The sequence below is a fragment of the Sander lucioperca genome, chromosome 5 (assembly GCF_008315115.2).
Source record: "Sander lucioperca isolate FBNREF2018 chromosome 5, SLUC_FBN_1.2, whole genome shotgun sequence".
Classification (NCBI taxonomy): domain Eukaryota; kingdom Metazoa; phylum Chordata; class Actinopteri; order Perciformes; family Percidae; genus Sander; species Sander lucioperca.
Genome location: NC_050177.1, coordinates 16,319,995 through 16,347,288, shown reverse-complemented (window position 1 = coordinate 16,347,288; position 27,294 = coordinate 16,319,995). Strand labels below are relative to the sequence as shown.

The 27,294-nt window shown below is 44.9% G+C and overlaps 2 protein-coding genes and 1 long non-coding RNA gene across 10 annotated transcripts in view; 1 reads left to right on the top strand and 2 right to left on the bottom strand.

Moving 5' to 3' along the window:
• The window catches only part of LOC116067474 (caskin-2-like), a 75,075-nt gene extending 63,125 nt beyond the window's left edge, over positions 1 to 11,950 (top strand). For 4 of the 6 annotated variants that reach the window (XM_031323917.2, XM_031323920.2, XM_031323919.2 and 1 more), the window contains 7 exons: positions 3,682 to 3,755; positions 4,234 to 4,344; positions 4,960 to 5,061; positions 5,628 to 5,766; positions 6,017 to 8,239; positions 8,730 to 8,982; positions 11,481 to 11,950. In XM_031323917.2, the coding sequence (XP_031179777.1) occupies positions 3,682 to 3,755; positions 4,234 to 4,344; positions 4,960 to 5,061; positions 5,628 to 5,766; positions 6,017 to 8,239; positions 8,730 to 8,982; positions 11,481 to 11,577 (2,999 nt within the window). In that variant the 3' untranslated portion in view covers positions 11,578 to 11,950. The remainder of the gene's footprint in view (positions 1 to 3,681; positions 3,756 to 4,233; positions 4,345 to 4,959; positions 5,062 to 5,627; positions 5,767 to 6,016; positions 8,240 to 8,729; positions 8,983 to 11,480) is intronic. The other 2 variants (XM_036001343.1, XM_036001344.1) reach the window with 2 other exon arrangements.
• Positions 11,951 to 15,954: 4,004 nt separating this feature from the next.
• Positions 15,955 to 16,779, bottom strand: LOC116067462. The gene is made up of 2 exons (XR_004109215.2): positions 16,715 to 16,779; positions 15,955 to 16,549 (listed from the first exon to the last, which is right to left on the bottom strand). It is a non-coding gene; the product is annotated as an uncharacterized LOC116067462 (long non-coding RNA).
• Positions 16,780 to 17,472: 693 nt separating this feature from the next.
• Positions 17,473 to 27,294, bottom strand: part of LOC116067460 (Na(+)/H(+) exchange regulatory cofactor NHE-RF1-like) — a 29,824-nt gene continuing 20,002 nt past the window's right edge. Inside the window, exons 2-6 of one of the 3 annotated variants that reach the window (XM_031323907.2) lie at positions 25,582 to 25,749; positions 21,994 to 22,147; positions 21,806 to 21,837; positions 20,082 to 20,162; positions 17,473 to 18,913 (exon numbers count right to left, since the gene is read on the bottom strand). In XM_031323907.2, the coding sequence (XP_031179767.1) occupies positions 18,758 to 18,913; positions 20,082 to 20,162; positions 21,806 to 21,837; positions 21,994 to 22,147; positions 25,582 to 25,749 (591 nt within the window). In that variant the 3' untranslated portion in view covers positions 17,473 to 18,757. Of the gene's footprint in view, positions 18,914 to 20,081; positions 20,163 to 21,805; positions 21,838 to 21,993; positions 22,148 to 25,581; positions 25,753 to 27,294 lie in introns of all 3 variants that reach the window. The other 2 variants (XM_031323906.2, XM_031323909.2) reach the window with 2 other exon arrangements.

Below are 27,294 nucleotides of genomic sequence, written 5' to 3'. Positions count from 1 at the left end.
GATATTTTCCTCATGTGGTGCAGCCCTGTTGTGGAGTGACATGCAAGACGAAGCGGAGGATCTGTGTTGACCTCAGGCTGAATAGAAAGGAGGGTTAAGTGAAGGAGAAGAGGAATGAGGAGTTGGAGGGGAGGGGTCAGAGGGAGGAGACAGGAACAGAAGCAGAAAGAGCCAAACCTATTTGTTAAATGAAGGAGAAGAGAAGAGATCAGATGACTGAACTGGAAAAAGAAATGTCTGGTCTGCGTGAAGGATAGTCAGAAGGAAGGATGAAAACGTCGGGAGCCACGCGGCTCTCCTCCCTCCTGAAGGGTAAGAAGTCACGGACGGATTGTTGCTGTGTCCAGGCTGCGGGGGATCCAGCTTTCATTCACATTTAACGTTCTCTCTTTGGCTAGATTTAGTTGTTAGATGTGACTGGGGATGTTTGTTTCTTGAGACAGTGGAGGCAGCGAGACCAGAGAGAATGCTCCTGGTGAACTCAAACTCTTTAGTTTTGAATTGACATCAATTTAACATCCAACCTAGTTTTTAGCAGTTCCTTCCCTGCTATAAATGTCTGTAAAACGACAAGCTCTTTCCAGACTTATATTGATATATAATATTGACTCAGGTGTTTGTTGGAGTGTACACACTGTTATTTTATTTGGGCTTTCTAAAGAGCAGCCTTTTTTATTTTCTCGAGCCAATAGTTTTGTCTCTTTCCCTGAGGCCAAATACCTCTCCATGAGGTGCTGCGTTTTACTCTCTTTGGACACCAGGGCCCCTGACCTTCACCACAAAGTAGAGAAAAACAGAACTCAAAAAACAGAAAATAAAATACAGAAAGATAAGCAAGACAGAAAACAGGAATGTGTCAGGTCTAGATGGAAAGAAAACCTGAGGTTCTTTGGCTTTGGGGCATCCAAACTTTTGGATTAACCTAAAGTTATACTGTACTTCAGAAGTTTGGGAAATACACTTTCTTCCCTGTGTTTAGATGAGAAGATTAATATCACCCGTGTCGGTACAGAACTGGAGTCAGGACATTGTTAGCCTAGCTTAGCAGTAAGACTGGAAGCAGGAGGAAACAGCTAGCCTGGCCTGTTTTAAAGTTCTAAAACATGCCCACTTTGTTTAGGCAAGGCAGCTTTATTTGTACAGCACATTTCAGCTACAAAGAGCTAAAAATAAAATACGAGAATAAAAGTTACAGTGCAGTGTAAGAAATGAAGAATTATTTAGAAAAAGAACAGTCTTCAGTGTTGAAGTAAAAGAAGTGAGAGGTGCAGCAGTTATCTGGGAGTTAGTTCCAGATCTGTGGAGCATAGAAAGTGAACACTGCTTCTCCATGTTTAGTTCTGACTCTGACAGAAAGCAGAGCTGACCCAGACCACCTGAGAGGTCTGGAGGGTTCAGAATGGAGCAGCTGATCAGAAATAGACCGTTCAGTGCTTTATAAACCAACAGTACTATTTAGAAACCAATTCTCTGAGAGACAGGAAGCCAGTGGAAAGACTTCAGAACTGGACTGAGTGTTCCACTCTTTTGGACTTAGTGAGGACTGGAGCAGCCGCGTTCTGAATCTGCCTGTACACAAACAGAAATGTAGAAACAACTGTGCAGTATCTGCAGCTCTGGCTGCTGGATGGTCGCTGAGCACAGGTTTTAGGAAATGTGTCCGTACAAACCTGGCAACCTCGCGGTGGTGACACGGATCCCGGCTGTTGTTCGGCAAGAAATAGTTCCAGCACCTAACTTAGTGAGCTGTAGACATGTTAGGTGTATTTCTAAACCTTTGACAGAGCCGGGCTATTGCAGGGCACCGCAGAGTGTAGCAGGGTATAGCAGGGAGTGCAGTAGGACCACTGCGACAGCTGCAACCAAGATCTTGGTCCCATCCTAATCCAAGGAAATATGCCGGGCGAAAAAAAACATAAGGACTCCGGGGAGTAAACTCCCCAGAGCTAGGTTAGTAACAAGCATTTCTGGGACAAGGATGCACACAAATGGAAAGATAGTGTCCCTTGTATTAAGAAATCTCTGCCTGTACAAATAAAACCTATGAAAGTCAGAAAGTATGATTTTGGGGAACTGCCACTTGAACATTTTTGATTTAGTAACTTGATGTGATTTAGCCTTAAAGAGCAGAAAGACAAACGATGAAAGCGCTCGCTTCGGGCAAAGACGGAGAGAATGGGAGGGAAGGTGCATTCCTCAGAGGTCTGTGCTAATGTGTCAGGACAGAGAGAGAGAGAGATGAGTCATGAGTGGGTTTCAGATCAGGTAGATAACACGCCTTCACCCACCTGCAGTGACCCAACGACAAGAACCGCTTACAGCTGCGACTGATTCCACATGATTACACTTAGGTTGACGTGACTAATGCAGACAGGGCTTGAAATCACTAAAAATCACCAGCCAACATGGCTAGTAGATTTTTAAAGTTACCAGCCAATCAGATTCTCCACTAGCCAAATGTCTGTCTGTTTGTTTTTTCCCTAACTAACTTTACTGCTTCCTTTCAGCTCCTCTGGTTTGCTTCGCGCCATTCCGTTTGTCTACTCCGTTTCAGCGTAGCTCGTAATCGGTTCCACGCACGCTAGGCACGTAGCCAATGGTTGTACGACACGTCACGACAAAGTGATCATGGGAAATGTAGGATTAGTAGTACAAGCAGTGTTGCCAGATAAAGATTACGTTTACAAGGCAAACACGCACAAAACCAGCCAAATTTCTTGGCGGAAAACAGACCAATCTGGCAACATTTCTGCAGCTGGCCGATTCAAACAGATGCAGTGTTGTCCGCTTCATTCATGATCAGCCAAATTGGCTACTAACTTTACAATGTTGCCCGCCAAAATTAATTTTTACCCGCATTTGGCGGATTGGCGGGTCAATTGAATGCAGACTATATTAGGAACTTCCATGTGCTTACATACAGATTTGACTCCCCTACCAGAAAGTTGTTCCTGTTGAGTCTTTGTCTGGTCTTGTTGTTTCCGTCGGCATGCTGACCCTGCAGACAAAACGCGTTCAGACAGCCTGCGTCGGCCGTCTGACGGTCCGGCAAAAACGCAGGTCTTTCCATTCATTTTGAATGGGGGCCGCATGGGGGACACGCAAAAAATGCAGCGGGCCTGCGGTGAAAACTTGAGACCGACTCAACTTTTGGAGAAACACAACCCCACGTCACGCTGCGGTGGCCAATCATGTAACTGGAGATCAGACTGGTCGGTGTGTTTTGAGCTATGGTTTGAGGCGGTGTGAGAATCAAGGAACAGGACACATCACTGCCTCTATCGCTGCCACACCAACGTTTTAAAACACCAAACACAAGCTCTGATCTGCCCGGGAGTTTGTGTAATAGCTGAATGTTTTCCTGCAACAACAAAGCACTCGCTCCATCTCGCTAGTCTCTCTCTCTCTCTCTCTCTCTCTTCTGGGAAATAAAGCTGCCTTCAAGTGAGGTTGGAAACATTGAACTCCATAAACGACAGTAATTGTGAAATATAAAGTCTACTTGTCCTCTGTTGGGGGGTTTAAGAACACAACAGGACGGCACGCAAATAGGCCGTCCCCCCTCCGTCCCCGTCCCCGTCGCACCACCCTGAGGCAAATCACCGGATCGCTTTTTTTGGTCTGAATGCTCCGTAAAGTATGGTGGGGGTCGTCGTAGGATTGATCGTGTGTGTTTTCCAGGTGGTTCCCGTCGGCAGGCCAACGGCACTCCACTGAAAGGCTTTGTGAGGCCAGAGGAGCTTCTGCAGGGCAAGGTGAGTAGAGTACTCCAGCCAGAGTAGCTGTGTGTAGAGTACTCTAGCCAAAGTAGCTGTGTGTGAGAGTAGCTGTGTGTAGAGTACTCCAGCAGGAGTAGCTGTGTGTGAGAGTACTCCAGCAGGAGTAGCTGTGTGTGAGAGTACTCCAGCAGGAGTAGCTGTGTGTGAGAGTACTCCAGCCGGAGTAGCTGTGTGTGAGAGTACTCCAGCAGGAGTAGCTGTGTGTAGAGTACTCCAGCCGGAGTAGCTGTGTGTGAGAGTACTCCAGCAGGAGTAGCTGTGTGTGAGAGTACTCCAGCAGGAGTAGCTGTGTGTGAGAGTACTCCAGCAGGAGTAGCTGTGTGTGAGAGTACTCCAGCCGGAGTAGCTGTGTGTGAGAGTACTCCAGCCGGAGTAGCTGTGTGTGAGAGTACTCCAGCCGGAGTAGCTGTGTGTGAGAGAGACGCCTGTAAACCACCTCGCTCTCTGTTGTTAGGACTCGGAGGCCATCTACCAGTGGCTGTGTGACTTCCAGCTGGAGCAGTACACATCCAACTTCATCAGCGCGGGATATGATGTACCCACCATCAGCAGGATGACCCCTGAGGTGTGTGTGTGTGTGTGTGTGTGTGTGTGTGTGTGTGTAACAATTACAAGCATTTCAGCATTAATGATTTATTAAAATGTAGATCCATTGTTGTTATTGTTGATCGTGTTTCCTAATTTGCTTCTTTATTGATTTGCAACACTTTTGTCTACTATGCACTTTCACTTTACTTCTATCTCCATACGTAGTTTCCTACATTGATACTGCATTATGCATGGTGCCAAATTGTAAATCAAGACCAATGCATAACTAAGAACAAATGTGGCATCTTTATTAACTTCCTGTGTTATGTGATGTGTTAGTGGAGGAGGAGTGAAAATCACTGTGTTCTTGAATTAAATAAAATGAAATATATATACGTATGAATGTTAATTGTACTGTAGCAGTCAATCGGCAATATATGAATGATGAAATTCAATTGTTTTGATAGTGTCAAATCCAACAGAAGTTATCTCAGAACACTTTACAGATTAAGTAGGTCTAGAACACACTTTATAATTTAGAGACACACAACAATTCCTCCCCAGAGCAAGCATTTGGTGCGACAGAAATGTCATCTCTTGTTTTGTTGAAGTTGAGTATTCACCGACTGCCTACGTGTGTTCTGTTTTTCAGGACCTGACCGCCATCGGAGTGACCAAACCAGGCCACAGAAAGAAGATCTCAATGGAGATTGGCAAGCTGAGCATCCCCGAGTGGCTGCCTGATTACATTCCTGTGAGGAAACCCCTCTGAAGTCCCACTCGCATGTTGATGTCCTAACAGTCATGAAACGCAGCTACTTCTCTTGGATTTGTTGTAGTATTTTTGAACCAGTAGTGTCTAACCGTGTGGTCGTGGTCACACAGTCCAGACTGCAATTAAAGCTTTAGTGCGTAACTTATTTATAATAATGGACATTACATTCAAGCCATTGCCAAATGAGTTGCTACAAAGTTATTAAGACTCTTGGCTCTGGGTGCCTGGATAGCTCACCTGGTAGAGCGTGCGCCCATATACAGAGGCTCAACCCTCGACGCAGTGGCCGCAGGTTTGGCTCCGACCCGCGGCCCTTTTGCTGCCATGTCATTGCCCCCCTCTCTCTCCCCTTTCAGGTCTAAGCTGTGGTGTGTGCGATCACTGAAGGCTTGTGTCCAGTGGATGCAACACAGTGTCGTTGTCATTACTTAGAATTCCTCATGGGGGAGACAAACTACGCACTATAGCTTTAAAACCAGCAAAAACACAACATCCAGGATAATTCTGACTTCCGTCGTCTCTTTTGTTCTGTCTGTGTCTCTCAGTCGGAGCTGGGGGAGTGGCTGAGTGTGATCGGACTGCCTCAGTACCAAAAGAGACTGTGTGACAACGGCTACGACTCCATCACCATCGTCAAAGACATCACCTGGGAGGACCTGCAGGAGATAGGCATCACCAAACTGGGTGAGGAAGCGGACCGGACTTCTAAGAAAATTAGCAGTATCGCTAAGCGGGATGATGACTGGGGAACGAGACGGGTGTATCCTGATGTGTCATATAACACTGTCAAATTAACAAATTAGTCTGAGTAAACTATCCAATGAGGAAGACCCTGAAATGTAGTTGAAAGCTCTAGCTAGTAAGTGGACTTCCTTTTGAAAGGTCAAGAAGAAGGAACTGTCACATTTACTTTAAAGTGTGTTCTGTGTTTCAGGCCATCAGAAGAAGCTCATGTTAGCGGTGAAGAGGCTTTGTGACCTGCAGCGCTCTCGTAACCATGCCGACGGAGCCGGAGGCGGGACTCTCCGACGGAAGCCCCCCGCCGCCCTGGAGCTGATGGCAATCGAACACACGCCGACACACAGTGTGCACGCTCACGCTCCTCCTGACGACTGCTGCCCCTCCCCTCGCACCCCTAGGGCCCTCCTCTCCTTCCAGGACAGCGAGTTGAGCGCCGAGCTGCAGAGAGCCATGATGGGCAGGGCGGGGGGAGGCGCTGCCGAGGCGTTCGCCATCAGGGGCGCGGCCTCCGCAGCAGCTGTATCTGCCATGTCGCTCAGTCAGGAGAGCATCGGTGTGCGGTCACGGGGATCAGGGAATTCGGGGAATTCTGGAAATTCAAATTCAGGTTATTCTCAAGATCACCAAGCTGCACCGTGTTCAGCCAAGAACTCCAGCTGGTCGGAGGAGAGTCTGGGGGGCGGTGCGGGGGAGGAGGCCAAGGGTGGAGGAAGCAGTCCTGCAGGTAGAGGTAAACAGAGACCCACAGAGATGTGGGAGAGTCGCTCTGCCACCCCCAACAAACCCTTCTTGCCCCTAACACCTCCGCTAACCCCCAGCAAGATGCCTCGCTTCGCCTACCCTGCTGTCCCACCCAAGGCCAAACACCTTCAGTCCCCTCACCGCCTCTATCAGCCCAAGCACCATCCGCCCTCCTCCCCTTCCTCGCTGTCGCCGCTGCCTTCCCCCACACAGAAGGCTTTCAGTTACCTCCACGCGCAGGCAGGAGGCGTCAACGGGGGTCCATGGGTGCTCTCCAAACCTCTGCCCGGAGCGGTCCCTGTGCTGGGCCCCCGGCCTGGGCAGGGCCCAGCTGATGACGCCCGGAGGGGCCCGCACAAAAAGCGAGCCCAAAGCCTGACTCGCTACGCCCTGTCCGACGGCGAGCCGGACGAAGACGACGACCTCGCTCCCCCCTGCACCTCTGCCTCCTCCCAGGCCATGCCCTCCTACGCCACCCTGTCCCGCCGGCCGGGACGTGGCCACACGAGCGCCACAGGGACCCAGCGCCACATCAACCGCAGCCACTCGTTCGCCGTGCGATCCCGCCGCAAAGGCCCGCCCCCGCCACCGCCCAAGAGGATGAGCTCGGTGAGCGGCAGCCCGGCATGCCAACCGGGAAACGGGAAAGTGGGGGAGCCAGAGGTGAAGGGCGGGGTGGAGACGGAGGGCTCAGGCAGTGTGAGGAGCATCGCAGCCAGGCTGGAGGGGAGCAGCAGCAGTCCGTCCAGGAGGATAGATATACCACCAACTCATATCGCAGTTTCACCGGTTTTCATCCCTGTTTCCTCCCCGATTCCACATGGGATGACTCCTCACATCATCCTACAGCACTCCAAACCGGTCCCTGCTCTGGGCCTGGGGGGCCTGAGGAGGACAGGAAGTGAGAGGACAGAAGTGGAGACTGGCAGACAGAGAGGTGGAGGCCCAGAGGAAACCCTCGAGAAAGCAAGGAGAAGCGAAAGAATGTCAAAGAGTGCTACTGCATCTCCAAAGCACAGCTCCGGGGAGCACCTCCCTTTCGCTGAAGAAGGCAACCTTACTATCAAGCAGCGGCCCAGGACAGCAGTTAACACCCTTGCAGACGCTGACGTGAAGGCTCCTCCAGAGCCTCCAGGCCAGACGCCCAACAGCCTGGAGCTCCCAGAGTTCAATCTGAAAGAGTCTGACACGGTGAAAAGACGACACAAACCCAAAGACAAAGACTCGTCGACACCTGAGGAGGCCACGTCCCCCAACAGAGACTACAACCGCCCACAGGCCAACAGCCTCCACACACCTGATGACGTCAGGGCGCTGAGCGATGATGACTCTCAGAGGCCGGGGAATATGTTCCAGAGAGTAGGCTCCATGGGAAAAGGCCCCAAGCCACCAGTGTCCTCGAAACCTACCAGTCCTCTCAAACAACCGCCGAACAGCAAACCAACAACCCCCCAGAAAACAGTCTCTTCAGTACCAGCTGCACAAACAGCTATTCCTAAACTGACCAGCATACAGATTCACACAGTTTCCCCGAGGCTGGGCGGCAGCGTTCACACACAGACATGTGTAGCCAGCCACAAAGCCGTGAATCCACAGACAGAGAGTCCACAGAAAGCTGGTGCTTTGTCTGGACCGAGACTCTGTCAGCCCAGCGTGGTCTCAGCATCAACAGCAGGTAACACTGTTGTGGTACACATTCTAATACGATCAACTTACAAAACTTGTTCTGTGAATAAATGCTAACTTGCCAGCTGTCCTGATCTGGAATAGTGGTTGTGTCATTTTACTTGTCTATGCTTATGTGTTGTATTTCTGTAGCTTATTTAATTTTTTTCTTTTAAGGCCATCCATCTGCTTAGGAACTGCAGATGAAAATGTGCCTGCATGGCTAAATCTGGCACATTTACATGTTGGACTCTGGCTCATGTAGATTAATGTGCTTTGTCCCTTTTAAATAAATCTAGAAAAATCAAGAAAGAAATCTAAATTTGCCTCATTAAAGAATAATATTTTGGCCAAAATGGTTTCATTTGTTTTGGAGTTGGCTCTAATTAGAGAGAGTGGTGTTGACCTTGCTCTGTGTGGAAGATTATTGAGATGAGACTTCTCTTATGATTTGACACTATGAATACAAATGAAATTGAATTGAACTTGTTGTCCCTCAGGACTGAACGTCACCGTGGTCCAGAGCGTTGCATTCGCTGCTCTGTCCTTCCCAGCGCCGGCCTCCCCAGCGCCGGCCCCTTCGTACCCCACCTCGGCCCCCCCGGCTCCGGCGGGGAGAATGGCGACGCCTCTGGCCGGGGCCGCCGGTCTGGAGGAGCTGGCTCAGCAGAGGCTGGAGCAGACCAGTACGTCACTGGAAGCTGCTCTCAAAGTGGTGGAGAACAAACTGGCCCAGGGGAGCAGCGTGGACAGGTACGCACTACTCTACGTGGCGGGGGTGTGGAAGGTTAACTGTAATTTAGATAACCAACAATGAATTGTTATCATAAGTTTATATTTGTATCAGGAGAAATAACTCATTTAAAAGCGTTCCATCTCTGTAGGGATCTTTCCATAATGTTGTCAGACACTTAGAATAATAATCTGAGTCTGTCAACGGCAAAAACTAAACTTTTAGTGGACGCTAACTGACGCTGTACATTTGTATTTGTATTTGTAGGGTTACATTGCAGCCCGGTTCACAGCTGCAGGTTACAGTGTTCATGCTCAACACTGGACCAATTTCAAAGATCGTTGTTCCCATCAACAAAAAAAAACATAGAAAAATGGGGTCCAGGGGCCTGTTTCACAGAAGCAGAATATATAAATCCAGGATAACTGATAAAGCGAGGCTTGACCTAGTCTAATCTGTGCATCCTGGCTTGGTGCGTTTCACGAAGGCCAAGCCAGGCTGAGGAGGAGAGACTAGGTCGAGCCAGGCTGAGGAGGAGCGACTAGGTCGAGCCAGGCTGAAGTAATTCAGATAGATGCGCGTCCACGGCTTTCCTCAAAAGACCGCGAGGTCGATCACAGATTTACTGATGCCAAAATGGAGAATACGCATTGTACATACTTTATACAGAGTGAGCAGCAGCTTCTTGTGGAAGTATGATGATGTGAAACACATTTTTTGTATAAAAAGAAAAGAAACACGGCCGCTGTAATGAAACAGTGAGAGAAAGCGTAGCAGACGATCACGGACCGACTGAATGCGTAAGTAGCCTAAATATATACATTAACTGACCACTGCTCTGAACTGAAACCGTCATAATCATTCCATTCAAGGATTAGGTTACTAATCATTTGCACAAATTAACAGTTGTACCCTTTGCCTTAAAAGTAAGCAGAAGATATTACTCAGGAAATTTACCATGAAGATCAATTTTCTACAATGCTAGTATGATGCGTAAATATCTCTTTCACTGTTCCTCCCTCTCTCTCATGGGCTAAAATATAAATTTCCTAAGTCATACTAACTTCCACTGCTCGCTTTTAATGCAAAGTGTAAAACTGTTTGCTTTTGCAAATGACAAGGGACTCATTGAATGGTTTCAGTTAAGAGCAGTAGTTCATCAATGTATATTTTTCATTTTTTAATTTTTTTCATTTTCATTCAGTCACTATTATCTGCCACGCTTTTTCTCGCGTTTTTTTTATTTTTTATAGAGGACGAGTTTCCTTCTCTACATATTATATGCCTTGCTCCCTTGTGGACATAGAAAATAAAGACACTGAAGAAATTGGACTCTAAAATCTAGAAACTATAAAGATAATTAAGTGATAAATCCCATGCACACTGTAAACATGAATGGAACAGAGTATATTCATCAGTTATTCCCCCCCCCCCAGCAAAACATAAGGTCAAAAACCATTGGGGTGTCCTCTCCCTGTTGTTACATGAATGTACAGTACCCTACATCACTAGATAGTTACTGGTCCAGTGAACTAAGACTATAATTTGGGAGGATTGTACAATTAGGATATGTTCTTTAAATTGTACAATCCTACCAAATTATAGTCCCAGTTTACTGGACAACACAATTTGTGTGCTAAGAATGCCAAATAAAATGCACATGGAAGAGGAACAAACATGATCCTTATTGTTAAAGAATTAAAAGAAATGTATCAACTAAAATAATTCAAGGTGCATTGGTCAACTGGTACAGCATTGTATGTATTGCCCTAGTAACAGACTTCATTTAAAACACATTTGAAATGTTATCAGCCTTTTCTACTTATCTCAACAACTGTCATAATATATTCATCAAACTTCTAACAACAATATGAACAGCAGTCTTCATACAGCAATATAACAGTAACAATGACTGTCACATGAATAATTATTAAAAACAATTATGGTCACAACTTTAAATAATAACAGTACTTAAATGAACAGCAATATGCACATGTTGTATTTTAATCCAGGCTGATAACAATAGGGTAAAACTACTGCTGGGTGATCAGAAAATGCTCCAGGATTAAATAAATCCTGGCTGTTAGCCTGGTCGGGAGCAGGCTAGCTGCACAGAATAAATCTCCATGGTGATTTATGTGCCTCCACTTTCGTGAAACCGAGTCAAGGCTTAAATCATCCAGGATAACTGATAAATCCCGGCTTAATCCCTTATCTTGGTTTTGTGAAACAGGCCCCTGGTTGGAAAAAAACAAGTTACCCTTGATATTAAAGATGCTCACAGACAGTTTGGGGCGGGAGGGGTTGGGGGCAGCCGTACAACATGACACAGGCAAAAGAAGAAAGAACGTTTTTATTTTGGACGAAAAGAAATGACATTTTTCTGGCTTCATGAAGTTTTTAGTCAGTACCATTGACTTGTATACAAAGTACTACACTTGTTTTTCAGCACCATTGCTTTGAACAGCCTGAGTCGACACACTGCGTCAGTAGTAACACACTCCTGTCTGTTTCACAGCGGCAGCAGCACGGTGAAGGCAGCAGGGAATATTCTAGATGACATCGGCAACATGTTTGATGACCTGGCTGACCAGCTGGACGCCATGTTGGAGTGACATCCTGAACTCTGCCTAACAGCGCTCCTCTCTCAGGAGAGCAAGAGACAAAACACGGGCAATTAGAATCCCGCCAGAGGGAGATGGAGACCAACCGGTGAAGCTGTAATGCCGCCTACACATGATACGCGGCAAAACCGCGGGGTTAGGGGCAGAGCAAAAGCGCAGGAACGTTCTGGAATCGGTTGCGCCTTGAAAGGTCAGCGGCAACTAGGTCAAGGTTGAAATAATTTGAACTTTGAGCGCAGCGCACAGCGGCAATTCCGAGCGGTGCGCGACGCCAAGGGTAGCACTGCGCCTAGTCTCGCATTGCCAGACCTTCCTCCACAGCGCTGCGGAGGAAGGTCTGGCTAGTCCACACAGCATTCCAGGGTGGGAGAAAAACGTGCTCTGGTTTATTGCCATTTCTTAAAACCAATCACAATCATCATGGGCGGTGCTAAGCGCCGGACGGAGCCACGGTGCCTCTGCAAAATAGCCTCGGGAAGGAACTTGTTTTGGTGGAACGTGTAAATTCAAAAGTAGGTTTAAGTCGTGTAACAGACAACTCAGATTGGACAGATAGTCCTGACATCCGGTTGAAAAAAAGGGACATCCGGGTGAATTTCCAGAGCGGTGCCGCCCAACTAGGCGCAGCGCTACCCTTGCCGTTGCGAACGGCTGGGAATTGCCGCAATGCGACGCCAAGGGTAGTGCTGCGCCTAGTTGAGCGGCACCGCTCTCCCCCGTAGGAAAACAATGGAACGGCCGGCACAGAGCAGTGTTACCGCGGATCGCGTGTAGGCGGCTTAAGAGCAGAGACAGTCTTCATGACTCAGGATCGGGCGATAAGGTACAGAGATACTTTATTCATGCCCGGGGGGAAACATTTGAGGATTTCCTGCACAGCTCTTCCTCAGTATTGCCCAGGTCTTCGACGCGAGCGCTTCGCCTTAGGACACACACCTGGGAATGTTAATGGAGCAACAACAACAACGTCTGTGTGTTCAGTATATTATCATCACCAAAGGGAATGAGGGTCCATTTTTATTTATGTTACCTGTAAATGTATCGATGAGTCTATGGTGGCGCTGTGTATGTGTGTAGTCAGATAACTTTATACTGAGTATATTTATACTTCTATATGTTTGTTTTTTTAACAAATGGACTTCCTATTGACTGTTAAAATCATTCTATCCTAGCATAACTGTTATATATAACATAATATATATATATATGTATACACGTTGCTGCTTATTGTCTATAACATGGGGAAAATATAGCTTGTTGTATTTAAAGCAGCATATTCCTGATATGATGTGACATGTTTTTACCAAAGTCTTTTATTATGCACACAAAGTGAGGAAACGTTCTCCCTCTAAAGCGTTATCGTCGGTGCAAAGATGTGTATCAGGGGTGACAGCTGGCCTCAGGGTGCTGTGACGTGGATTCACTGGAAGTGTGCTGCTTCCAAAGAACGGGAGAGGCTTTTAAACATTTCAACAGCGGCCGGTTCCAAAGCATTTCAAGTCAGAATATGTTCAGTAATTCAAACACTGTAAAGGCGCCGATATATTTTGCTTTTAACTACATGTTTTGCCTATGTAAGATAGCCACTACGCTTATCCTGCGTTCCTTTAGAGCATAGGTTGTGCACGTCTTCAGAAATGAACGCTTTGCGTCCGAAAGATGCAATTGAGCACATGAACATGGGGGCGGCATATCATCTGACAGGAAGGTCAGCAGCTGTTCCACGCTCCAGCCCAGGAATATGTTCCGGTGTCGGCCAGTGAGCATACGACAGTATGTGAACAACGCTGTTCGTGTCGCAGCCGCTTGTCTACGTGTACGCATTGTTTCAAAGCAAGTATATCGGGGCCTTAAGAGATTGGGAGTCCGGAGTGGAATAATTAAAGACTTTTACATGCTATATCATAATCACCAAATAAAAAATGGATGCATTTTTTAAAACGCCATTGTAAATTTAAACTATGCATTATGTTTAGAAATCGTCCACTCAGAGGAGCTCGCTGGAGCCGTAGTTTCCTGCTTTATAATTTCTTATCATTTCATGATTGCTTTGATTTAAAGATGTGTAAGCAGAAACCCATGAGGCAGCAGCGGGAGCTCTGATTGGCCAGACTTGTGGCAGTATATACTAGCAGCGGACTAGTCAGCTCCATGCGTTGCTTTTTGGTTGGACTTGCTGCTTACACACCTTCCAAAAGTATAAGATGTAAATGACTCGACCCATGTTCTATATGTTGAGTCGTTGAATCCCAAATGTTTCCAACAATGTTCAAATCCAGAGAAATCATTTTATTCAAGGCAACGGTCTGTAAAATTTGGCTGCCTGTCGATGGCGTCATTTAACCTTTGACCTCTCTAGTTGCTCTAGCGTCCGTCAAAACACGGGGAACACCAGGGACACGTTCAATCTCTCAACGGTGTGCACCGTGTTGCTACGGTTTCCGTGTAGAAGGACATGTTTCCTCTGAACGGTGTGAAGCGGCTTTGAGTTCTGTTTTCTCTGGTTTGGTGGGCGTGTCTCTCGTTTATTGGCTGTGTCCCAGGTGATAGCCAATCAGCAGAGACGTGTCTGTAAACTCGTGGTAATACAAAGGCAGAGCACTTGCGCACACAGCAGGGTGTTCAACGCACCCCCGTTTCGGCCTAAAAAAATGCGTTGCTACGTTTTGTCGGGGCCGAATGTGGCCTAGATGATACATTCAAGAGTAATTGTAAATCATACTGTCACAAAATTATACCCAGTAGCAGTAGTAATACATACTTTTTTCATTGATTACATGCCACTTTGCAACAGAGTAGTAAGACCGAATCTCAATATTTCGATCCTGCTTACTACAATGTGCTACGTGGCTCATGCTAATGCTTGGTGGCTAAACCATAACGTTATTATAACGTTCAGCATGCTCATAAAGTTATTTTCAGTATGACTGTTTTGACTACGGTTAACAGCGCCCACGATTAAATTTACCACGCAGCGTTAGCTAACGTCACAGTAGCTGTTTGTATAGTCGACTCATCTAATGCTAAGCTAGCATGTTAACATTATGTTAGCTAATATTTCAGTAGATGTTTGGGTAGTCGACTCATCAAATGCTAAGCTAGCATGTTAACATTACGTTAGCTAACGTTACAGTAGCTGTTTGGGTAGTCGACTCATCTAATGCTAAGCTAGCATGTTAACATTACGTTAGCTAATGTTACAGTAGCTGTTTGGGTAGTCGACTCATCTAATGCTAAGCTAGCATGTTAACATTACGTTAGCTAATGTTACTTGCAGCTATTTTATTAGATTGAAATGACATAACCTGAATAAACGTGACTGAAGGTAACGTGAATAAACCGTTAATAGATTAACTTGGGGTTTCTCAAATCCGCGTACTCCTACCCCAGCAGCTGTTCCATACCCCAGCCCAGGAATATCTTTCGGTGTCGGTACCTAGGGGTGCTTTGGAGTACTGCAGGGGGGTACGTGAGATTCTTTTTAATGTTCCCTTTAAAAAAATATCAGTCATGCAAAAGTCCTAAAATAATTATACACCATAGTTATGAATGAATTTAGTGATTGTAAACATTTAAAATGTTTCTTTAAAGCTAGGCATGCATTTCTACCCAAATAGTTTTGTGCTGTTTAGGGAGTACTTAGATGAAAAACACATTTCAACAAGGGGGACATTATTAAAAAATAGTTTGCGAAGCACCACATTAACTCGTCCGTGAACATGATTTCTGCCTGAGTCACGTCATTGGCAATGTTGGTGTTTAACTCCCAGGATGCCGCGCTACTTCACGATGTCATCAGATTCCGTCTTTTGTTGTGATTGAGAGAGACCCGTAGCGGCAGATATTCCACTCTGGGTTTAAATAAAAGAGTCGTCTTTACAGTAAATTGAAGAAATCCCAAAATGGAATCTGTAAATGTTAAAGCAGGAAGCTACAGATAGTTTGGAGAGAGAATAAGAGAAAATAGAACTATTGGCAATCTTTTTGATTATTTGTTTTACCCCTGGTTTTCATGAGTCATTAAAATGATTCCAGCACGCTCCAGACTCCATTGAAGAGCAGCGACCCCTCACAGCTTAACTCTGCCTTTATGGTCTTATTTGTTCCTTTTTTTTTTTTTACTGCTGCAATGAATTCATTTCCAAGTGGGAATCAATCATTTCTTCCCATCTCATCAAACATGTTACTATGGATGTGTTTGGTGCATATGATCGGCTGTTTGCTCTGCCACACACACTCAGTTGATTGATAAACGTAGAGTTAACAGAACCAGCTTTGTGAGACAACTTATTCAGGATCACCAGTTTATTGAAGCCAGATATCTCAAAAGAGATCATGAATTGAACTTAATGCTTTGTTACATGTTTCTTTCATTTACCTATCCCTCTCTCTTTATGCACCTTTTATAGAGTATTTACCGCACAGAAAGATGCTTTATTAATTCATCCACCGTCAGTCATTGACCCAATGCCAAACTACGCTGACTGTGTCTGTCTGTGAGCCAACGTCTTTCAATGAGGCCAGTAAAGACCAGCCATCTTTAATCCTACATTTGTCCTTACAAACTCTTGGGTTTTTAAACGGCCCTTTAGAAAGTTCTTCCCAAACCTTTGCAGCGAGATTTAGGTCAACTGTAAAAAATAAATCGTACATTATGATGTTCAAGGCATAAAGTTCAAGCACTATTGATTCCTCTGTTCTACTTTGATGGATGCCTGTTACTTTTTATATTTCCATTTAAATTCTGTATCATCCTGGAAATCATTAAAAGGAGAATTTGTACTGAGAGAGTGTTTGTCCAGGTGTTTTTTTTACTGCAGCCAAATGGACAGACGGGAGTGGGTGAGAGTTTTTGGCCTCTCTGGCTTCCCATATCATTCCATACCCATTCCCATTTCACCCTTGGTGACGCAAATTGTTAAAGCTAGAGTGCAGAACGGATGTCACACAGTGCTGATTCAGCCTGTCTCTGAGACTGGAGACGGGAGGAAGTCGATACAGCTGATTGTACTCAGAACGAGTAGTTTATTAACTCAACGCTGCTACATGAGCAGTACACAAAGCGCAGTCAACCAACCTGCTCACTGGTTCACAGCATAGCTGCTAACCTGGCTCTGATTGGTTACACAGTATGTCAAGTCTACCTGTATTATCCATATCCAATACCTTGACAGGCAGGAAGTGGGGAGAAAACAGGAATCCCACTGCTTCTCTTCAGCACGTCCAGTGTTGGTGTAATTACTCTGACTGCCAGAGGGGGAGACCAAAGATCTGCACTCAGCTTTAAAAGTGCTCATATTATGCTTTTTGGCTTTTTCCCTTTCCTTTATTGGGTTATATATTCATTTTTGGTGTTTCTTATAGGTTTACAAAATGAAAAAGCCCAAAGTCCACCCCAAAGGGACTTACCATCTCCAACAGAAAACACTGTTCACAAACTGCTCCAAACAGCTCTGTTGTAGTCCAGCCTTTACTTCGGTGACAAACGCTCGTCACTTTGTAACACACGTCATAATGCTCACCTAGCTGCTAGCGTGGCACTCCCTCATACTCTGCTTCTGACTGGCTAGTAGTCCTTACCTAGCTACTGAGCATGTGCGACTCCCAACAAAGATGGAATAGAAGTGAGATATCCTCCCTCTGTAGCTAAAACAGAGAGCTCAACACACAGGGTGAAAAGAGGAGCTGCAGCAATGTGCAGTGCAACAAAAATGTTTTTTGAAAATTAAACCATGTAAACATATTCTGATATAACCTCAATACAACTATGAACCTGAAAATGAGCATATTATGAACTTTAATATGAAACTACTGATGCAGCTTTAAGATGTTTTTTTTTTGTCAAATGAAAGAACTGACTGCATTACAAACCAGACTACATTTCCATTTGATCCAAAAGGTTATAATTGTGAATGCTCATCAGTTCATTCTGCAGCATCAGTTCCCCTGCACACAGTCTCCCATTCTGATGCAGCTTTCAGCAGAATCAACACCACTTAGTAAGAAGCTTAATTTCTCTCATAACATGTTCTCTTAAATCATTTTTATTTATGTATGTACATTCATCTATCAAGAGCAACATGAAAAAATAATCTGTAATGTCCAAGAGTCATAAGATGACAGAGAGAAAGATAACTGGACAGACGTGACAAGTTGTTTGCAGTAAAGCGTGATTTATGGTTGTGTGGAGGCTCCACGCAGATCTTTCACCGTAGCCTACGTAAGTGGCCTGAAGTTTATACTTGTACGTTGGTGTGTGTGTCGATCTCTTTAAGAGAATAGCAGGGCCGGCGTGTGTGTGGGGAGTGTGTGAGAGCGAGGGAGAGAGAGACGGTGCGCAGTAGCATCATAGTGAGAGGAACAAAGTGTCTCCCCTGTTCTTTCTGACCACGGTGGGAAATCTGGAGCAGGAAAAGTTAACCCTCTCCTTGATTTCATGTTGTTTATGGAGAAGGAGAAGCAGGAAATGAGTCGGGTGGAAATGCAACGCTATCAAGCCACGACGTGAGTCGCCGCGACGTGTAGTTACATTTTCCAAGAGCTGCGCGTCAGGCTACGGCGTAGGGGCGTAGATTTTACATAGAAGTATAAATCAGGCTTAAGGCTACCGGAGCTTTAATGGTTCTACAAACTACACAGTCCCTTCAACCATCTGAAGACTTTTAACACACTGCTGACAACAAGGGCTCGGGAGAGTTATTCAGAGTTGATCACTCACAGATACTGAGCAGAGATAATGGAGATTCTTTCATTCTAGTTGCTGATTGCAGACATCAAAATCTGACATTTGTTCCAACTGTAGATTTAACATTTACACTCAAAATCTGCCAAGAATACATTTTTCCCTATGCCCCATTATTCCTTAAATGGTCCTTTTCATTTGACAAACTGTCCATTACAATTTATTCACTCTTTAAAACATTCTTAATATATTAAAATTCATTCCTGTGTGTGTGACGTCAACAATTATTAAAACGTGAAAGAAAAAGTGGCAAAACTAAATTAAAACAAATAAAATCATCAAATAATACTGTTTAAGATGAGTTCAAAATGTTCTAAATGAACATTGTGTTGGTCAAAGTTAAAACCAAATCCAGCGAGCGAACACAGGGCGGTAAGACGGTCAGGGTGGACCTGAAGATGATGATGATGATGATGATGATTATGATGATTATAGGTTGCTGAACAGTTCGTTCCTCTTGCTCCAGTCCATGGTCGGGGCTTTCTTGGCAGCTCGTTTCTGCCGGGCTTTCTCTTTGGCCTCGGCCAGCGACATGCTCAGACCCAGGCTGTCAGCTGCTGGGGCCGTCCTCGGGGCCCGCTCCACCTGAGTGAGTGAGTGAGTGAGTGAGTGAGTGAGAGAGAGAGAGAGACACAGACAGACAGACACACACACAGAGAGACAGACAGACAGACAGACACAGACAGACAGACAGAAATTAGATGTGAGTGTTTCTAAGATTCCCTCTTTGGAGAGAACCAGGCATGTCGTATTTTTTAGGATTTTCAGACAGTTTCTTTGCCAACTTTAATCATCCGTCAACAGAATCCACCCTCCCTCATTCAACCCTCTCGAGATTTTCAGGTTCATCACTTTGCTAACTAACGTGAACGATCAGTGTGAGTCGTTTTTTTTTGCCATAATTTGGCTTGTGTTAAACACTTTCAGTTCTGTTTGGGATTTAAGTTCCGTGGATAAAGAGTTCCATAAGCGTGCACCTTTTCCTGACTGGGAGGATGGACCAAAATGTGTTGTGCCCATTGTTACTCTACCGTTCTGGTTAGCTGTGGTCACCATTATTTCTCTGTGTAATGAGTTTACACCCCGTGCCCGGGGCCAGCCCATTTAAACACTTTAAAATAAGATTTAAAGGTGCCCTGCCACACGTATTTCATGACTTTGTGGTAATGTCTGAAGTTCTCACATGGACTCTGTAACATTTTTTTGTGGAAAAAATGCCTTGGTTCCCTTGTTTCAAGCCATTTGAGCGTGGTATAGAAAGCCTGCAGGAAGACTCCGCTCGATTTGTGCAAGTTCTCATTAATATTCAACGAGCTAAGCTGCTTGACGCTGATTGGCTAACAGCTAGCCAATGAGAGCCTGGCTATCAGCATCCTTTACCCAGCGCAACTGGGCGAGCTTATGAATAGTAATGAGCTCAGGGCCCACGTCAGACTGACCATCTTTTGGAATTGGCCTGATTTCTCCGCTTATTTCTTTTCAGTGGCTAGAGCTGACAGAGGAAACAGTTCATTTTCACATTCACGACATAACACAAACACATATGGACCTAACATTAAAAAAAAATGCAAGTAAAAACGGTTTTGTGTGGCAGGGCACCCTTAAAAAATGCAAAATTGTCAAAATTCAGTGGATTGTATTTCTGTATACTTTTGCAGGTTTTTGATCTAAAAATAAAGAAACTTAAAAAATGAAGGTATATTGTCATGTGTCAGTGCATGTCTGAGATGTTTCCACGTATCTGCTGCTGTACCTCTGCTGGCAGCGAGGCGGTGGAGGACGCACTGGAGGCTGACGAGCTCACCGACACCTTGGGCTTCACCTGGGCGGCCGCCTGCACACAGGAAACGCATCACAGCGACTGAGATTAACGGGTCAGTTAGAAACAAGGTTTTATGATAATTTATCCTACTAACAAATTCGCTTCAAGATTTGCGGCTGTGGATAATAAATGTGAATTTTGTAAGATTGAAGAAGAAACTATTATACATCTATTCTGGGAGTGTCAGTATTCTGTGGTGTTCTGGAAAAAAATAGAAAATTATTGAAATATTCAAAAGAACCATGAAATTAAATTGGAAGCAAAAGATGTTATTCTTAATTACCATAACAAAAACAAAACAATACATAGAATTGTCAACTTATTCATTCATATTATATATATTTTATTAAGTAAGGTTGTAATGTTCCCTGGTGGAAATGATTATTTTTGTGTATGATGCCAAATTGTTCCAACACTATACTACATGTTTGTAAAGTTTTGCAAAAAAAAAAAAAAAAAAAAATGTTTTATGATAATAAAGAGGCGTGGTTTACTTCATAGACTGTGTACCTGTGTTATTACATTATCTGGGTCACATGACAAGTCTCTCTCTCTCTCTCTCTCTCTCTGCATCATACTGCTGTGGCTGCTATATGTTTAGAATACTGTGCAGTTAGATTAATCAGATCAATCTATTTAGGTGAAGGCAATGACAAAACTACGAGTGTGCGTGGCTGCAGGTAAGAGAACTGGTTTTGTGATGTGGATGATTGTCCAGCAGGGGGAAATACCCCCCCTCGCTGACATGCAGCATGCCTCCATCATATTCTCATCGCTCACTTATTAAAGCCGAGGCTCAGTGTCAGCACGGATCTCAACGCTGGTTGAAATATTAACACGTCCACATTCTTCAGCTGCACTGTGTGACCTGATCTGCAGCACGTTAATGCTGTCTGACTCACTTCATGCATGTATGAAATTGGCATCTAATTGTTAAGCAGCTGCTCTTCTAAAAATAAACTCAGGCTCTGTAAGTGGCTTTGGACAGATGCTGCAATATGCTGCATAACAACAGTTTCTCACTGCTCTGAGAGCCTTTGAACACATGCACATACTAAACCACAACAGCTGCATTTTCATCTAGACAAATGTCCATTATTTACACTAATGTAACTTAAAAACCTCTTATAGATATTGACCCGATTTGTGTTTTATGTAAATGGTTGGACCTGAGCTGCTATTCTAGATCTCTGTACAAACTCACCAAACTCTCTGCTCTGTAAATGTGAGTAAATCAAGTAAATACTGTATATGGTCAACTGATAAAGCACGCACGCACACACACACATTTTAGGTCAGAGGTGTTATGTAACTGCTGTGAATGAGTGATTGTGTCGCTGCGGCCGAGTAGAATCTGCTGCATGTGTGAGTGTGTGAGCAGCGCTCGTTAGCCATCTCATTAGCATAATCCCCAACTCGCCCTGAGAGTCAAAGCCACTTCAATCCCATGATCCTCCAGGACACCGAAGAGAGAGAGACAGAGAGGGGGAAACACACTGCTGCGCTCTTGTTGCCGTGGTAAAGGGTCAGCCACAATGTCACCAGAGGGGCCAATCCACTTTTCCCATGTTGTCTGTGTTTTTAAGTGTGTGTGCACATGTGCGTGTGTGTGTGTGCGTGTGTGTGTGTGTGTGTGTGTGTGTAGGGGTCCTCACCTCCTTTTCTGATGCTGGCTCAGGAAGAGGTCCTACAGGGGAAAGAAGACACAAAGGCCTCACTTCATCTCCATTTATCATACAGTCAGTTCAAACTACATCTTTGGTCTTGATCTTTTCACATTGTATAGGTGTGTGTGTGTGTGTGTGTGTGTGTGTGTGTGTGTGTGTGTGTGTGTCCGTCCCACCGGTGACGTGTGCCTCAGTGGGCAGGACTCCGCATCTCTTAAAGAACTCCTCAGACTCTGCATCCACCACCAGCAGCGAGGTAGAGTCTCCTCCTGCTTTGATGGCTGCGACCACCTCAGAGTGCTGCAGGCCAATCACTGACAGGCCATTCACCTGAGGGGGGGGGGGAAGACAAGAGGGGAGAGGAGAAATGAGAAGAGGTTGTAGTCAGTGAGAGTGATTTGTAGTAAATGGGTTTAACACATGCCAAACATGCAGCGTGGTCCTCTAACCAGAACACATTGACTTTACTTGACATTGACAGTATGGTTAGCTGACAGCCGACATGGTTAACCATAGAGCTAAAAGAACAAACCATCGTCTTATCTGAGCTTAGATTCTAAAGACCGCAGCAACATGCTCACATCACATGACCTTACAAATGGTAGATCCAAACTACACAGAAAGGAAAGCAGAGTCGGACCACTGTCTGTCATCATAGGATTTGCCAAAAATGAGTATACTGTATGTTCCCCTAGTTTGAAGTGACGTCGTTAAATGTCTTGTTTTGTCCGAAACCCAAAGATTCAATTCACACTGATTTACCAGAGAAGTGAAGCAAATCTAGCCTGGCTCCGCCCTCCTACGTACTTCCGCTCAATTTTCATTTCCCTTCAGTACTCCGTCTGGGTTTGCGGGTATAGTCTCGGGTCTTCTCCAGCCAAATGTTTGGCAGTCCAATCAGCGTACAGAGGGAGTGGCTGAGAACGATGGCGTTGAGGTTCGGTAACCTTCGGTGAGTTCCGTAATGGCGGCGGAGAAAGATGCGAGCGAAGCCATTCGGTCCGTTGTGGCAACGCTGCCGAATATCCAGAAGTTAAATCCCGACCAAGAACAATCTTTGCCGAGTTGTGTTGGTGGCCATGATGTTCAACAGTTAGATTTTCCAGCTCGCTCCGTTAGTGGTGAAGGAGTCGGCTAAAGGCGAATACTAGCGATGCTAAGCCGACGTCACGACCAAACGTTAGCGATTGGTTATGGCAGATCCAGAGTGGCTCTGGGCAGATCCAATAGTTTTAAACTTCAACAGAGTACCCGCCTTCAGAAGTTAACACTTGTCAATGGAGAGTGGCCAGACTCTGTACAAATGAAATGTACCAGAGTCTGGTAGGAGCAGGCTAAAGCAAATCCTCACAGCCAGAGAATGTTTGACATTTTGGTTCTTTTAACAGGTTTTAGTCTAAGGTATCCCTGATTATTCACACAAAGTGAATGATGACGTGTCTGTAAGGTAAGGAGAGATGAAGCAGATCTGTAGAATAAGGGCATGAACGAGTCCAGACAAGAGTGATGGTACCAGTGAGGGAAGCTGTTTGGTACGGTGGTATTACAGGGCGTGGTGTACAAACACACTCCCACAGTTGGAACTAATCAAGCATCCAGGGAGATAAGTCACTGAGGAATTTCTGTGGGAGGAAGATCCGAGGGGGGGGGAATGCAATCTCTCAGTCTCACCAACTCCCACAGAGGCATCAACTGGTGGTATGTGACCTCCACAGAACAAAAATCCACCTCCAAAACCTCCACCCTGTCCTGTTTAAAACTTGTATGTGGTTGTGAAGAGTTGTGGTATTACTTCATCATCTCTGACCCCCCCCCCCCCCCCCCACACCTACTCAATTCAATTTGAAGAGCGTTATATCATGAGAAGACATTGCTTATATTGCTAAAGCAGATAATGTATAAATAAAAGGAAATTAACAATAACTTAAACATAAAAGGTATAAAGGCAAAATCATTACACAACTTCTCACATTGTTACAACTAGGGATGTCACGAGAACCGTTACTACCGATACCTTCCAGTTCTAAAATTACAAAACACTGACAATGCCCATTTTTCTGAAGCACCGTAGGCACCGTTAGCGACGAAGCCAGTGTTAGCAACATCGGTGCTGCGCATCTTCCGGAACTGATGGGGGCAGTATACGTTTCAGAGTGTTCCAGTCGATACATTCAGAAGAAGGAGGTCACGAAGAAGTGGCCGTGGTCCTCTCTTACCAATTTACAGCCCCCCTTCTCCCCTTTACGGCCGCTATACAGGCTACACGTTGTAAACAGCCGTGGCCCGCTTGCCTGCTCATCCGGTAAGGTTAACCGTTAGCAGGGTTAGCATGGCTGCGTTAGCCACGGTTAGCCAGGACCCGTCGGGATCACTTTACTGGCAGTGTCTCAATTGTTTTTGCGAGTAACCTACTCGGGTAGCTATATAATTCAATGTGAGTACACAAATGTTGAAATGACATAAAAAGCCCGTCCCTTGTAGCCGTGATAAATTAGCCTGAAGCTAATGCTTAGCTAGCTACCTGTTCAGGAGAAAATTAGCCAACATCTCTGGTCACGCAACTGTTAGAAACACTGTTGTTGTTTTTGCACAGTACCTTTTGAAAAGATGCCTGGAAGTCTGGAATGTGTCTGGAGACACTAGTTGTTGCACTATGACCATTCATTGCACTTTATTATGTTGTTCTATGCTCTATTGCACAGGTTTTGTATGTCTTGTTATGACATTTTGATATTTTTCTAATATTTTAATAAAGAAGTTCATGTTTCAAGTTAAAGTACATGGAATCTTTTTTTTTTTTTTTACCGTGGTATCGAAATCGGCATCGGGAATCGTGTTATTTTACTGGTATTGGCATCGACTACTGAATTTTTGCTATCGTGACACCCCTAGTTACAACTTGTTGTTACAACCAAATTAACTCTCAACATATTTACATATTTACAGGAAGCTATTGGTCCAGGTGGGTGTTTGGCTGTTAGGATGGTGGTGGTTTCCTCCAGTGTGCCGTTTCTGTGGTCAGGTCATCATCTGTCGCAAGGATGCAGCGGTTTGAAATTTTCGCCTAAAACACATTTCAGTTTGTCCCCGTCTGAAAGTGTCTGGAATTCTTTACACTGACCTTTACATTTGGGGAAGATATGTCTAATTTGTTTGCGTTTTGCTCCTGCATGTGAGAGGCCCTGCAGATGGTTTGAGCAGGCTGTAATTCGGCCCACAGATGCAGTAAGTGGATTAACTCTGCCCCTTGCCATGTTCAGCATGGCCAGAAGGCCTGGTCATCCCGCACAGCGAGGCTGATTTCTGCACTCTTTAAACACTCTTTACACACCACACACACACACACACACACACACACATAGTGCGTGGCACTATCTTTGTGGGGACCTGTCATTGACATAATGCATTCCCTAGCCCCTTACCCTAACCTTAACCATCACCACTAAATGCCTAACCTTAACCCTTACCCTCACCCTAACCATAACCTAATTCTAACCCTAATCCTACAACCAAGTCTTAACCCTCAAACAGCCCTTTAAAGTTGTGGGGTCCAGCATTTTGGCCCTACAAGTATACTGTATTCCTGGTGTTTGGACCCCACAAATATAGTTAAACAAGAACACACACACACACACACGAGCCTGTAGATAAACACACTTCACATGCAATTGTGCCCATCAGAGCTACATACATTCTCCATCCAATAACAATCTAATCTTTTGGGATTTCAGTTTCAGAACAATGTGAGCGAGGGTGTTGTGTACCTGGATGATCTTGTCCTGTGGTCGGAGGCCTGCTCTCTGTGCCGGAGAGTCTTCGTCCACAGCTCGGATGAACTGGCCCGGTTTGGACTTCTCGCTGTGCAGGTTGAAGCCGTAGCCGCTGGTTCCCTTCTTCATGTGGCAGAGCCGCGGCCGCAGCCCGCCTCTCTCCTCCTGCATACACACACACACACACACACACACGGGAGGAAACCAACGGGTCATTCAAAAGGTGTAATCAGTAATATTTTACTGTCTCTCTCCGTATACAATGTGTCAATAATACACAGTATCATCTGGACTTCGAATTCAATAATTCAATACTTTTTAGGCACGGACCGAATTGCCTGAAGTATCGAGTATCGAAAAATGCCTCGTCATTCAATACCCAATTTCAATACCTAAGGAGTAGATCTCATCAGGGTTAGTGAGCCAATCAGCATGCAGCATGCTTCTACCAAGATCTAATAATGTCTGTGATTGACACGCAGGACGGCTCACGTAGTAGGAGCTGGAAAATACATAAATTGGTATCAAAAGAAGTATCGTTTAGGAACCGGTATCGAAATCACAGTATTGTTATTGTTATCGAAAATTTTGAACGATACCCAGTCCTACCTGTGTCCCAACGGCTGCTGAGATTTCTGACTTTCCAAAAAGCCCTTTAGTGGGTCTGGCTCTGTGTATTTCCTGGGAATGAATCATCACTCCAAGAGCCCCTGAGATATCTTTGGAAACCCATCTCCACCAGGGAAATAAAAAAATATATATGAAATGTTAGGAATGAAAGAAAACCCCAATTATCGTGATTATATCACAGCTAAGGAGCGTTGTTCGGCCCCCGACGCGAAGCGAAAATCGATTTTTATTAATGAATAATCATATTCACAATCAAATAGGCCCTTATTGGGTGCACATAACAAGCTGGTTACTATGGAACGCAGCGCAGGTGACATTATCTCCCGTCTTCTGTGCTCCGCGAGCTAAAATTGCTGTTTTTGTCAAAGGAGTCTGGTGGCTTAGAAGAGAGCATAGTCATGAGACAGTCACAAGTCAATATTAGACATACTAAATCAGAGTGATGAAATATTACAAATTTGGACATAGTAAGTAGACATAGTAAGTAGATCATACATAAGTCATAAGACTTAGTATGTTATAACTTTGAGCCTTGAGAAGTTAGAATTTGGATTTACAGTCTCATAACTTACTTCAAGTCAAAGTGTGGACAAAGTGTCTCACAATTGTATAACATTGTGTTTTGATTTACCATGACTATTTTTTTTTTTATTTTTTATCATTCCTAACCTTTATTCCATTTGTCTCTTTTCCTGGTGTTATTTCCCTTTAAGTCTTACAGGAAACTCTAGCTGGCCACATGTGTACATCTTCCCATTCTAACATCTTATAAACATTCAGTTCGGCTTTATCAGTTGATATGGAAATTACATTACGAAGAAAAGGTTGATAATGCTATGAACGCTGACTTGGACATTTATAAATATAACAGCTGATAGCTGTCATATGCAAATCTCAGATACTCCGGGAGAGAGATCAATAACCATGTCAGGATGGGACACGTAATGGCTGCGCTCAGCTAGTGCAAACAATCACTTTCAGTGCAATTAATCCAATGCAGTCCACTTCCATGCGTCTTACGTCAATCTGAGAGTCCACATCAATACAATCATTACCCGTTTGTTCTGAATGACAAGG